The 14,361-nt window shown below is 43.8% G+C and overlaps 1 protein-coding gene across 1 annotated transcript in view; it reads left to right on the top strand.

Annotated features, from left to right (window-relative positions):
• plekha7a (pleckstrin homology domain containing, family A member 7a) overlaps positions 1-14,361 on the top strand; it is a 123,668-nt gene that overhangs the window by 96,620 nt on the left and 12,687 nt on the right. Inside the window, 7 exon segments of the mRNA XM_051073171.1 lie at positions 6,206-6,387; positions 8,200-8,757; positions 8,922-9,261; positions 9,263-9,478; positions 10,354-10,437; positions 12,829-12,882; positions 14,276-14,341. Of these exon segments, the coding sequence (XP_050929128.1) occupies positions 6,206-6,387; positions 8,200-8,757; positions 8,922-9,261; positions 9,263-9,478; positions 10,354-10,437; positions 12,829-12,882; positions 14,276-14,341 (1,500 nt within the window).

The following is a 14,361-nucleotide window of genomic DNA, read 5'->3' as shown; positions in this document are numbered from 1 at the left end:
TGGACAAACTGGGTATCTCACCTTGGACTTGGTGCATAAAAATGGCAGCTATATTGAATCCTGATTATTGATCCCACAGATCGAATACACATCCAGTGTTTTTCAACTGACATCAGCAAACCTAAATACCTTAATGCATTCATGTTAATATATCTGCCTCATTGTAAGTAATCAGGGTTGCAGTGGAGGATAAACCAACTAAACCCAAATTATTAAACTTTTAATAACTGTTAGGCATGCATCCATTTGTACAAGGCTAATTTATTATATTAATGTAACATCTTATGCATGTAAAGATATGTTTGTTGAAGGGAAATGCATGATGTTGTATCAGTGGTTGTTTATACGAACTCTGTTATAGTTTGGCTTCTATCACAGGAGACGCTGCATGAAATCTACTCCAGAAAGTCAGTGAAGATTCAACATGTGGGATTTAGACTTGTTTTTTTGTTTTTTCATCCACGCCTGAGGGCAAAGTATCTGTCGGTGGCCTGTGACCGTCAGTTTCTGCTGCCGTTTTTATGCACTCTGTTCATTCTGATGTTGTTCTTCCAACAATGCTGGTGTCTGATACCGTCCCATATATATTGTTTCCACTTGAGACAGTTATTTCAGAGATCCTCAAGGCTTGTGTGTTTTTTATTTGATACCAGAATGAGTATGTGTGTGTGTGTGTGTGTGTGTGTGTGCTACTGTTACCATGAATGAAAACAAGAGTAAACTGGTCATTTCCCAGCCTCATCTTGCCTTCTCTTGTGTTCTGTACAGCTCACAGCTTTGCCCAGATGATTGTTAGTGTTTATTTTCATCTTCTTTGTCGGCTACACAGGACGGAGTTTGCTGAAACAATATACAGTGGGCCTTCAAAAGTTGCTGAACATTGTTAGAGCCTTGATTGGTGACTGTGGCTTCCTGGCTGTTATTATTATATTGTGTCCAGTTACAATCCCAATCAGGTTCTACCCCTGACCACTTCTGGCTTTGCTTCTCACCTTGCAGCAGTGATGAAGAAGTATACTGCAGGGTGTGGTCAGTACAACATATTATCACACATTGGGTGTGATTACAGGTTCAACACATCACACCTCGGACAACACCCAACTACACCTGTCAGTGATGCTGGGTGCTCTTTAACTGCTGAACCTAAAATCACAGCTCTGCCACAGGAAAGTACTGACACTGTAGTAACTGGCTTTCTGCAGCAAACTCCTCCTGTCTGCTATTCAAATCAGATTAAAATAAACTTTTATTAGGAATGATTTAAAATGCTGCTGAGCCCAGGTCTGTAACCAACACCAGCAGGACCACAGTTAGCCACCTGTATGAGCTGATGGTGGGTATGTTATTGGTGTTTGAGTGTGTGAATGCTGCACCCACTGACCACCAAATCAACCCAGAGACATCACGACCCCACAAATTAAACTTCCAAGCTTCGACGCCTTCCCACCCTCTCCAATCCCTCCGCCCCCTTTTCACCGAATCCTCTTCCCTCTCTTGTTCCCATTGGCTGGCTGCCCGACTGGGACTTCCCTCCCTCCCTGTGAGTGTGTCGCGTCGCCCAGTGACAGTCCTCCCATAAATAGGTACTCTACGCTCTCATGTGCTCTCACTTTACCAGATGTAAACCTTATACATCCTTGTCGTCTGCCGTTGGTGTGGCTTTCTGGGTCCAAACATGACAGAATATACAGCCGCCTTGTATATTTCTGTGTTGGTTTTTGATGCATGTCTTGAGAATAACATGTCCTTTTGGCTGATGTGGTTGTGTTGTTTTTTCTTTCAGTGTTCTCTGTCTTCACCCTACTGTCTGTATCCCCCTTCCTCTCTCTCTCTGTCTCTCTACCTCTCTCTCTCCTCATCCTCGTTTATCGCAGTATGAATCTTTGTATTTGGCTTATCTGGTTTTGGGCTTATCGTTCATCTATGTGCCGCTCTCACTGTCTCCTCCATCTGTCACATCTACTGTACCAGCATGCAGCTTTCTGATGACGTGGAGAAAAACTTTTGTTATTCGGAGCTCGTATCACCTCACGCCACTGTTCCAGAAATGAAGAGCAGAAAAAATAATGTTGAAAAGCTTTAGGAGATCTTTCGCCGTAGATGCAGGCTGTGCAACCCCACGGTCACTCTAGTGTTGATTTTTCCAAAGCAGCTTTGCTGCTTTAGGGAACTTTGAATTAGAGAAACCGTTTATATTCTAGCTTCCTAACAAGATTTCTTCTTACAAACAGTAAGAAAAAAATAATAACACTGAACATTTTTTCTAAAGAAGGCATGATTTAAAACTGAGACACCCGCAAGCTATTGTTGTCTCATTTTGGTGTTTTTCAGTGTAAATTCAGTTTCTACAGTTACAGAAGTTTAGATGAATGTACCTTATCAGGAGCTTTGTGGCGCTCTGGCTGGTGGGGCTTATCTTTATGAGCACAATGACTCTTTAAATAGTGCCCGGACAAAGAATGTGTGTGTGTGTGTTTGTCACAGGGGGCTGTCCACAGGAAAAGAGCCAACACTATTGTAAGCTGCTCCGAGTGCAAGTAGGGAGTGATATTTTTTTTTTAGTTTGTAGAGAAGGAGAGGCTGACGGGGAGAGAACACAGAAAGGAAAGGAAGTGATTAGGGCTGGAAAATAAAAGGAAAATAAAGAGAGGAAGTGATGGGGAGGAAGGAAGTGATGAGGGCTTGTCGCGGTGAAGTAGAGGGTTGAAAGAAGTGGCGAGGAGAGAGGGACTTTTTGTCATAAAGCATGATGAAACAATAAAGCGGGGAAAACAAATAAGCAGAAACACCCTTAAAACTGCCACCAGCTCCCACACATGTACAAACCATGGAGACAAAACAAAGACTCGCTGTGCACGGATTCAGAGTGTAGGTGTGTCGGTCATGCACTCACAGCTGAATGACCCACTCAGCATTCCTGCTAAAGAGAGGCAGAGACTCCCAGTGTTATTTTAGACTGCTGGTGGTGTGTGTTGCATTGTGTGTGTATGTTTGTGTATTCTGATGGAACCGTAATGGGGTAGATTTGAGGCTGGAGATTGAAATCCACAGGGCTTTTAAATGGGTGTATGGTCTGATGGAGGTCACATGGGTGTGTATTCATTACGTTTTTGTAGATTCCTCACAACAAAACACCATGGGAGTGAGATTAGGAATTAGGGTTCAGATTAGAGGCAGGTTTAGGCTTTGGTAAAAGATTCTGTGATTCAGAATAGGGTTCATTGAGTTTATTCAACATATTACCGTGTAAATATGTGTCTATGCCTCCGTACTCAGTGCACGTGCATGCCGATATCTCTGCACGTGCTCAAACATCTGACTAGCAGTGCAGTGCTCTGTCTCTCATCAGGCAGCCTGTCCCATTGTAGCTATAAGAGGCCGTCTGTCAGAGTGCTGATGGTGAGTGAGCAGGCGTGTTTTGACAGCTGCTTCCTGAGGATGCTGATATTCCTTTCCTCAAGATTTTTAGGTGTTTTTTTGGACATGTCTACCATTCGTTTTTAAGATGCGCGGTTGCTGAATAGTTTCCCTGCCTGTTTCCTGTCCTCTGATGTACCTAAACACATCTACATGCCTGTGGATGGTTCACATCTGTCCTTTTCCTCTCAGTATAGCACCGAGGTCAAACCAAAATGTACTCCACCTGATTTAACTGATCGGGCAGCTTTTAAGAAGAATCACTTCAACTAGGTAGTTGTTATCTTATTTCCTGATCTACCACACTTGATTAAAGCTAATTTTGTAGTCAATCTATTTAACCTGGGACTGATTTACACCTAGCATGTCAGAAAAATAATGTAAACCAGCTGATAGAACAGAAAGTCAGCACTGCTGCAGCCCTGAAAACGAGGGACCACTTTGTAGATTATGTGAAACTGCTTTCACAAATCACCACGATGGAATTACCTCCTTAAACTATAAAGGCTGTTACAGAGGACATTTAGCAGCCTCTGCTCACCTCCACCTCCAGTATAAATAAAAGTTTCTCAGTGCCATCATGCATTCTCCTCCTCACTACCTGAGCACCAAGGGAGAGCCAGTGCACTTAGAAGGTTATCAGGACCTGGTCGAATCAAGCAAGTGGTGCAATCAGCTCCCAGATCTTACAATATGTACAAGGATATCAGGGTCAAGTGCATACTTGAGCTTTGTGAGTGTGAAATGTATATTTTAAGTCATTGTATTAGTTCTTGGTAGCAGCCACTGAAATGAGCTCGTCTCAGCAGCCAGGCGGCAGAGCTTTCAGCGCCGTCAAGCTCTTGGGAAACCTGAGAGGGATGTTTGTTTGTGTCTGTATCTTTGTGCTGGGGTTTATTCAGAGTTTACAGTAACAGAGACAGAACAGCAGGGGTGACAGTCTGTGTTTGTATTATTCATGAACTTGTTCAGTGTGTACATTAAACTACATAAGTGAGCGTGTTGTGTTTCTGATTATCATCACGCTGCAGACAAGATGCTGAATTGCTGAGGTGTCGCGCGCATTTTTATCACAATATAAACCAAATAAAGAAATCACCGAGAAGATGATCGTGTTGCAGCCGCAGTGGATCCCGCCACAATACTCCACACACACTTCTTATCCTGCATTCATTATTCAGTGAATGAATTAGGGTAGAGAAGATTTAGTGTTTAATTACTTTTCATTTGCATGCATCTGTTGTTGAGTGGGCTCTCTCATTTGTCTTCCAATCCCAACCGCCGAAATACTGAAGGAAGGAAGGAAGAGAGGAAGGAAGAAAAGGGGAAAGTAGGGCATTTAAAAAGCTGTGCTGTGCTCAGTGGAGTGCAACTCACTTAAAAAGGGCCTCTAATAATCTCACTTTTACAGCAAGGACATCTTTATCCAGGATACAAAACACTTAGATGCTATTAATTAAGAAAGTGCTATTAGTGATGTTCTATTCCCTGAATTTCTTGGCCAGCTCTGTAGTTTGATGGTGTGTTTCTTATCCCTGCGGATAGCTTGCCAATTGTAATATCAGTGGCATCGTGTTTAGATATTTTCAGCACCGCTAAAAATGAGTTCAGTGGCAGGAATATTTTCTCTGAGAATGTGAATTATCAAACAGTAAACTTCTTGGCATTAGCCTCTCAAGGCTTCTCTCTGGACTCACATAGTTCAGCAAACTTTGAGGCAGAAATCTATAGCAAAAGAAACAGAGATAGCAGCTTCTCTACTGACTGTAGTCTCAGTGGACCAAAATGCAGCGCAGCCAGATACTTGTTGGTTTTTTTGAGAAAAGAGCAGCTCTCATTTTTCTTCAGCTGGAAAAAAAAAATCATCCAGTAAGACCAGACAGTGAAAACGCAAGTTCTTCCACTGGTGCGTTGATGACAGTTTATATCGATATGAGTATGTGTCTCGCTTCTGCAACATCACACAGGAAATTTTCTGTTCAGTATAGTACACTGTGATTCTTTTCACATCCTACACACTGTGTCTTTAAATCCCTCCCGATGATGAATTGGTGCAGATGTTCTCTTGACTGTCACACCCCGACAACAGCATGTTAGATCACCTAACTAATAGCCTTTTTACTGTGCATACAAAGAAATATCCATCTTAAGTTTGAATGTTCCTGTCATGAGCTCGGCACTTAAATCATAGAGTAGAATTACCTTGTCGGGGTGTGGAAGCTAATCAGGCTTTCACGTCACACTGCTTCCTTGGAGAACTATTATCCAGCTCACTGTGATTCATATTTCGCAAGATATATTGTTAAAAAAGTACAGCAAGCATAAATTCAAGTCTATTATAAGTTTAATGTAAGTTTGTAAACTGTTCTCTGCGCTTATATATGTTCTCAGTAGGTTTCTAAGCTGTAAGAGCAGGAAGGAACAGGTTTGTGAGGACACTTTGGGGTTTGGGGTTCTTTTTTCTGGCATTCATATTTTCTATTCTCCATTGTACCGAAATATCTTTCCTCTCATTGGTCAAAAGTCGTGGCTTTGTTGGTCGTAACTGGCTGGCATTTTTGTCTCTGTATCTCTACTGTGTGGTTTCCTTCACTGGCTCTCTCTGTATTGGTCGATGCTTATGTCGCCCTTGATGTGTTTCTTGTTGGATGGCATGATGGCATCTCCCTGTCTCTCTGACCCAAGCTGCAGCTCATCTAACATGCTTGTCTCTCAGATGATTTCTCTGACCCCCCCCTCCCTCCCTTCTGACCACGACACTGACCCTGCCTCCTCTCTCTTCCTATAGGCTAGCCACACTGGTATGCGCTCGTACATTTACAAGCAGAGCTCTGTGATTGGCTCGCAGGCGGAGCACACTGGGATGCGGACGTATTACTTCAGTGCTGACACGCAGGAGGACATGAACACCTGGCTGAAGGCCATGAACCAGGCCGCACTGATGCAGAACCACGCCGATGCATTCATCAGGTAGGAATGCACACACACACTGTAGTGACTGAACACACACCTTACAAGCATTCATTGCCCTAAACCAGGCATCTGTAGAATGCCAGCAACATAAAAGAAGTCCATGTGTACACGAGTCACTAAACACTTACCTTTTCAATAAAAAGATGAAAAATCAGTAAACCTGACAAAGCATTAAGTTTCCACCTCACACCATGAGCCCCCCCTTGTGTTTGTTACCAGTATCTAGATTCCTTCATTCCTTAAAATGAACTTTTTTTTTTCATCTTTTATATTTTTTATTGAGATATAAAGTTGATCAGATCCCTGATATATGAATCATGGCGTCTAAATACCTTAATCTCTCACTGCTTCTTTAAGTTTATTTATTCATCTACAGTTTTACTCATAATCCCCATACCCCCATAAACTCAGCTTTCAATCAAGTTTCCTTACAGCATTATGTTGTTTATAAATACCTGCAGTCACAGTCCATAAAATACCATATAGGCTGAGTGATCATGTGACAGCATTTCTGTATGCCTACATGATAGATACAGTTGTTATATCCTGTAACTGCATGCCTTCTGGAAAGTGCTGCCATTTGCTTGTCTATGTCACTATAGATGACACTGATTCCTGGAAAACATCTCACTCTGCTGTAAACAGCTTTAACAAATCCCTCTCGGTCCTGATGTTATAGCATATGAGCGCAGTGTATTTGTTTATGCACTCGCTTGTTTTCAAAGAGTACGCACTGAGGTTGTGAAGTGCTGTTTTTGAACGAGCAGTGGTTTCCTTTATGTATTATTCATGTGTTGATGAGGGGAGGTGGCACAGATCAAATACGTCCCATCACTCACTGGCAGCCTCAGACATCGACGGCTCGCACTGCATCGTTTTCATTTTTTGTTTTTTGGAGGGGGAAATCCCTCCAGACTACACTGGTTGTTAGTGAATGGCAGAAGGGAAACCTAACTGAAGGCAGCCTCCAGTTGGACATTTTTTAAACCTCTTTTTCATCCCTTGTTTTGGTGTTTTGTTGCTTGAAGAAGAAGAATATTGTGATGTTTCTCCTTTTTTCAAGGAGTTACTTTTACAATATGGAAATGCATTTTGTTAATACACATTGATTGAATGCATTGCTAGCACATACTCTAAAACTAAAAGATACTGTCGTCTGTCTCACATGCTCCATTTAACACAATCTAACATGGACAGACCAGTCACCATAGCGCTAATTTACATGTATATTGACTATCTTCAGATACCAGCCGCTGACAGGGAGCATGCTGTCACCTGAGGCTGTTTAAATTAAAGTAAACTTTGGTGTGTGCTTCAGTGGATTTCAGAGACGTGACTATTTCTTTAGCCTGAGTGCTTCTTGTCACACGGGATTTCATTAATGTGTTTTAAACTCTAGTTGTGGTTACAAAGCTTTGCTTGTCATCTGCCCTGCTTTAAGATTGGCCCCTGAGGTTTATTTAACCCTGTCCTTAAAGTTGGGAATGAGGCTAAAAGTTTCCCTTTAATGTGACAGCCATCAAGTTCAAATTCAGTTCAGTAGAACAACAGAACAAAGACTAAGACCCCTGAAATGGTGGAACATAGTGTCCGTGGGATATCAGGGAAGTGATCAAATGAAACAGAACTGGTGCTTATCGAATAAAAGCCTGAAATCCTCTGAGAAGTTTGAGCTGTCAGTGTAACTGCTGTAATTATTTTCTAGCTCTCTCAGGAATTAAACTCTCACAAGAGAAAGTTACAAAAGGTATAAGGGTGTAAAAGGCAAGTGTTCATCCAGGCTTTCCATGTAACCTCTACTCTCCACAGACCATCTGACAAATTAGAGAAGTTGAGCATGTTGCAGCAGCAGCAGGCTGTCCCGCAGACGAACCACGTAAACCACCACAGGATCAAGACTTCAGACTCTGACACCACCAGACCGATCATCCACGAGGTTCTCCTGGAGCCTATACGCCGCGACGCAGAGGATCGCTGCAGCTTCCACAAAGACTCTCCTGTCACCACCATGTTGGAGCACCCCATAGGAAGCACCGGCCTGGAAATGGACACGCACACTTCCCTCCCCTCCAACCCCACGCCCTCCGCCATCCCACAGTCAGACCACGTGTCAGCGTCTGCGCCCGTGTCCAGGGTGCCGTCCCGTGCACCGTCGCGAGCCGCTTCAACGCTACCCTCCAGCGTCTGCACGAGGAACGGCCTTGTCTCCACACCCAGCCCCATCCTGGAGCCAAACGGGATCGCAGCGGGGACGTACCAGAGGGCCCCAGCGCCGCCCCCTGCTGACACACACAAGCAGGTGCAGAGGAGAAGTACTCTGGAGCAGGTGGAGCAGTGGGTCAAAGTGCAGAAGGCTGAGCACAAAGGGTAAGATGTTATGGCCGTAACTACAGACATCTTTGAAACTGTGATTAATAGCCCATTGATAGCTGTGGAAATGTGTTATATTTAGTCATATTATTTTGTGTAGTTATTCTGTACATTGTGTTTGAAAAAACATCCTAATGTGTCCTGCTGCTGCTATTTAACAGCCCCCCATCCAGAGAGAACACGCTCCCTCGCCGCACACCACCAACCCAGCACAAGTTCACCTCCGCGGACGCGTACCAAACCCTGCCAAAAACTCCTCGGCAAAGTCCCCCACCTGCCCGACTCAGTGAGTACAAGTACGCCCAGGACCGCCTGAGCCACTTCCGCCTCACCCCAGAGCAGGGTGGCCCGGGGTCCAACACCGTCTGGCAGCTGTACGAGTGGCAGCAGCGTCACCAGTTCCGCCACGGCAGCCCCACAGCGCCGCTCTACACTCCGGCCCCGGAGTACCCCTTCGGCCCCCGCCCTCCATCCACCGTGCCCCCCTCCTCCTCAGCCCCCAGGTCCTGAGGGGCCTCCTCGCTGTGTGTCGGTACCACCTTCATCCGCAGACATCCCTCCGCCGGGGCCCCCGCCGGGCACCAGCCGAACCCTGTCGCCCACACGGAGGCCACACACGCCCGCTGAACGGGTGACAGTCAGGCCTGTGGGTGACCGGTCAGTGGTGGACATCCCCTTCGCCGTTTCCCCACGGAGGACCAAATCTCAGCTGTTCAAGGTAAAATTATGTCTGACAGAAGCAGAACAACTCTTTTTACAATTTAGGCATTTAGCTCACACTCTTATCTAAACTCTACAGCGCTCAATTTAGTGATAAATAATTCCCTCAGAATATTTCATCTTGTAATAATACATGAAAAGAAGGAATCTATGAAGACCAGGCACTTGTTGATTAGATAGGTCATATTGGATGATGAGTTGATTTCTGTTGTCAGTTCATTCTGTTACATGGATCGTGTGAAATTAATACCATCTCCTCTGTTGTTTGTGCTCCTACAAAGATTAGACCATTAACACTTTTTTTCCCACTGTCAAGTGCAAAAATATCAAATAGAATAGTTTTTCATCCAGAACAGTGTCAGTCATTCTGACAGTGTGGGGAGGGTGTTGGATCTGTGCTCCACTGAACAGAATAATTGTTTTGGTGCCTCGGGATACAATGGCAGACATTTCCTTAAGGCATCGGGTTTGTTAAATGACTTCAACTGTATCAGCAATCAGCCAAAAATAAACTGTAGTCTATATTGAACATGGCTACATACTATGTTTATATATATGTGTCACATTTATGCAAACTGATGCAAATTAGCAGTAGGTGCGTATCCCAGTTTTAAAAGTGAGGGTGAAAAAACACAAAATATGCAAATTTTCGCCTCTTTCCAACAAGCACAGGCAACTTTCTTTTTCCCAGAGATGATGAACAAACAGTGTTTTGTCATCAAGATCATATAAAACATAGTATCCACTAAAACCAGAAATGGAACCTCAGGTGATATGGAAGTTGCCGTGTTATGCTGTGATAGCAGTGAGACTGTCTTCAGTTTATAATGACGGTATCACACACTGTATGTAATTAGATTTTTATTTTTTCAGGCCGCTACTATTGAGAGACGGTCAATGCCTCCCTCTGGCTACATCACACACACAGTCAGTGCACCCAGCCTTCACGGCAAAACGGTATGTTTTACTAATAATTATACAAAACATACAAGTGTACTGCAAGTATTAACATTTAAACAAACATTACATTAGGTTTACATTCATTTATACTTGATTGTGTTCACATTGTCAGCATCGGTCAGCACTAAAGAAATCAGTGACCACTTGTGTTCCTTCTCTGTTACGAGTAAAATGTTATCTCACATTGATCAAACATTAACAGTTGGCTGTAGCTGAACTTTTGGAGAGAAGTGCTTCTTACCAGCCTGTTGTTGCCTCTGTGCCTGCCTTTGGTTTCAACACCATTAATCCTCTTTAATTTAGCTGCAGTTCTGTGCTTGTTCAAATTAGCCATAAGTCAGTCACATTACAAACTGGCTACTAGCACTGTGAAGGCAAAGCTACTCATTTAAAACAAGAGAAGTGTCACTGAAGCTTGGTGTGGTCAGAGTTAAGATTTGCCACATTTAATGTCCTGTGGTGCCTGACAGCCCGAGGAGCTCACTCTGCTCCTCATTCAGCTGCGCCGGCATCAGGCCAAGATGGCCTCCGCACGCCAGCACACATTAGCCCAGCTCCAGCGGCTCAACGGTCCCAAAGAGCCCTTCCACCACAGCCACCTCCTCACTACTACCACCACTAGCACCAGCCCGCTGCTCAGCTGCGGCCCCTCTCCTGTGTCCCACGTCGGACATGTGGGCCTCTCAGCTCCCTTAGGCCCTTACAACACCCAGGTGGGGGCCCCCCTGCGGCACGCCTGAATGCCTGCCCCTCATTTCACCATGGGCTGGTAGAGGTTGCCATTAAACATACTGCAGGGCTAAAGGACAATTAAACCACGTTTACCACAGTTATTGTTGATTATTTCATGCTTATAACTCAAGAACAATATCATTTTTTAATGAGTAATATAATTATTTTTGCCCAGTATTTATGGTCCTGTGCCACTGTAGGTCAGTTTGTCTGTCTGTCTGTCCATCATTGGTCCAGAGTGAATGTCTCAGCAGCTATTTTTACTGACTTCATGGCTTTCCATGAAAAATAAAAACTAGAAGATGAAATCTAATCAATTTGAGGCTACTCACAGTTTTAATTCATCCAACGCTTTGATTTTTAACCGGATTTCATGAAAGGTAATTTATTTATTTACATTAAATTTAGTGTGGATATTAATAAATATGCTATAATAAATGATACTAAACAGATTCCTCCACTGTAACTGTTGAGTGACAGAAAACAAGCAGCAGTTTTTGCAGCCTAATATGAGATAAAAAGCTTTTATAACCTTTACATTCAAAACTGCTCTGAAATGTCTGTAATACCTTAAAATGTGGAGACGTTAAAACATTCTGACTGGTGCCGCCCCCCCCACTGACCCCACTCATCCCACCCCTCCGCCACTAATGGATCTGACCAAGAAACACTCAGCAGTTAAAAGCAACGGAATGACTGCATCAGTTCTCACTGAGATTGTCTCTTTCTGCAAACACAGTGTCATCACAAAAACACTCTAACCACAGAAAAAGTCAATACAGATTCACTTTAATATTTCCCATTTAGCAGACTTATCAAATACAGGTGTTCATATTCACTGATACTCTTCCATCCAGTCCCATAACTCTCAGATGTTCCTGTCTGCAACTGTAAAGATCTGTGTCTAAATATGAAATGCTGTGAAAAATAACCTATCCCAGGATAAATAAAGACCAAGCTAAGCACAAAAGTTAAAACAACACCTGCATCAACACCTGGTCACAGTATATTAGTGGCAACCTCTAACCGAATGCTCCTGTGCTTTAGTGGTGTGACATCGGGCATGGTTAATCTGTGAGCGCTGGCCCGGCTGCCCTCATAGAACCATCCACCTCTTTTTTCATGTGCTGTTTTTGGCTGGTCAAGTTTCCATATTGTGCTTCTAGTGAATACTGTCCATAGCATGTTGTGCTGCTAACTTTTCAACATCCACACAAAGCCATCCCATGCTTTGGCTAACTGGCTGGCTGTGGATGTGACGGTCAGTTTGGTTTTCCGATTCGTGAACCTCTCATTTTCTCGGCCGTACTTAAGCTTGTCTTTTCGTTGAAGTGATGTGAGCTGAATTCAAAGCTGGATTCAGTGAAGTTTCAGGACCTGCAGCTTCTAATGGATCTGGTTTGTGCTGGTCTTTTGTTTGTTGCTGTAGGAGCGCCTGAACATAAGATTAATGACTGAGTTTGTACTGTATTTGTGAGTGTTGTGATGCATGTTAGCTCAGACACACATCGGCAGTTAACACGTCATACTCGATACACAGATCTTACCACATCCTCTAAATAAACTGTCAGTGAGGCTTCTGTAGATTGAGATTACTCTGTGAATTATTTAATTCAGAACTCAAAAATCTACACTCATATGTCTCTCACTCTCCAGGCTGATGACACCTACATGCAGCTGAAGAAGGACCTGGAGTATCTGGACCTAAAGGTGAGACATGGAGATGGACAGAGTTTATCCCCTGATCCCTGTTACTTATTTTAACTTCTCTTTTGCTTAAGTTCTGTTTAGTGTTTTACTTCTGTCTCTAGCTCAAACTTGGTGTTTCTTACTGACAAAACTCTGGCCCATGTTGAACTGTTGACCCCAAGACATTAGTGTGTTGCAGCTACAAATGGAGATGTTCAGGCGTCTGTGCGGGACCAAATATCCCCAAGTTCTTGCAGTGATCTTCTAACTCTTGACTGGTTTTAGAAGCATCTCACAAAAGCAGCCGCCATTTTGTGACTGCGGCTCCATGTCTTTGTGATTTTTAACTCCCAGATCAGAGCTCTAGAGCCCCTGATCCTCGCAGTTCACAGTTTACTACTGCACTGCACTGCTGGGCCACTCAGGCCTCTAATGAACGTAAGCTCTATGTGTACGTGTGCGTACGTGTGTCTGTGTGCAGAATACGTTACCGCAAAAAAGTATAATGTGGTATTGTAGTGTGTACATTTATGCTTGTGCATGTTTTTACAGAATAGGGACGCATGTGTGTAGTGTGTATGTGAGTGTGTGCGTCTAGAGAGTCCATGTTCTAGAGAGACCATCCCATTGCTTACAGCACCGCATTCACGGCTTGGCATCAAATGTCTTATGTCCACGTGACCTTCGACCTCTCCACCCTCCCCTCCCATGTGGCGATGTTGACAGTGCTGTCGAATAGCGGGCATGGGATGGCTCGGCAGTGCATGTGTTGTGGCTGTGGCTGTGGCCTCGGTGGTTGAAAAGCCAGCTGCTTCTACCATCGTCTCTGAAACGCTGCACCTCCTTGACAGTAACACAGGGCTCTACTGTGCCAGAAAGAGCTGCTGATTTTCTCATTGTTGAATTTGCACACGTGCTCTATTTTAACATTTTTCAAACTGTGTTTCAGGGGGTTTTTCTAGCACTGTAGAACCCTGTCAGTAACCCCAGTAAAACGCAAAGTGAGCGCCTGAACTCAGGCAGTCCATTGTGTGTTCCTAAAACAAATATTTTCCCATTCAGAAAAAAAAATACTGCAACTTTTTTGAATGGAGGGGACATTGTGTATAGTGTTATATATAATATAATATTTTATGGATATGTCATTTTGTGCAGGGCTTCAACGTGTCCATAGCCATCGTGTTCTTCATGGCAAGAGCTGATTTTGTGTGCCAAAACTCACTCATATTGTCATGTACACGAGACTAAAAGAACATGTCACAGATGAGTTTGTCTCAGCCTCAGCCTTGTAATAGTTTGTAGCTGGTCTCTGTGTTCTGTATCGCCTTTATTTCAGCACTAATGCACCATGGAGTCTGACACTGTGTTTTACCGTATAACCAACAGCTGGAAATGTTTATTTTCCAATTTCCAGGTCGCTGGAAGTCAGACACTTAAGGAGTCAGGGAAACCTGTGAAGGTTGCAGAAAGTGATGTGGACGTAAGTACAAGCTCAGGACC

The sequence above is a fragment of the Lates calcarifer genome, linkage group LG10 (assembly GCF_001640805.2).
Source record: "Lates calcarifer isolate ASB-BC8 linkage group LG10, TLL_Latcal_v3, whole genome shotgun sequence".
NCBI lineage: Eukaryota > Metazoa > Chordata > Actinopteri > Centropomidae > Lates > Lates calcarifer.
Note: the sequence above shows the minus strand (reverse complement) of the source record. Positions and strands in the feature narration are given on the sequence as shown.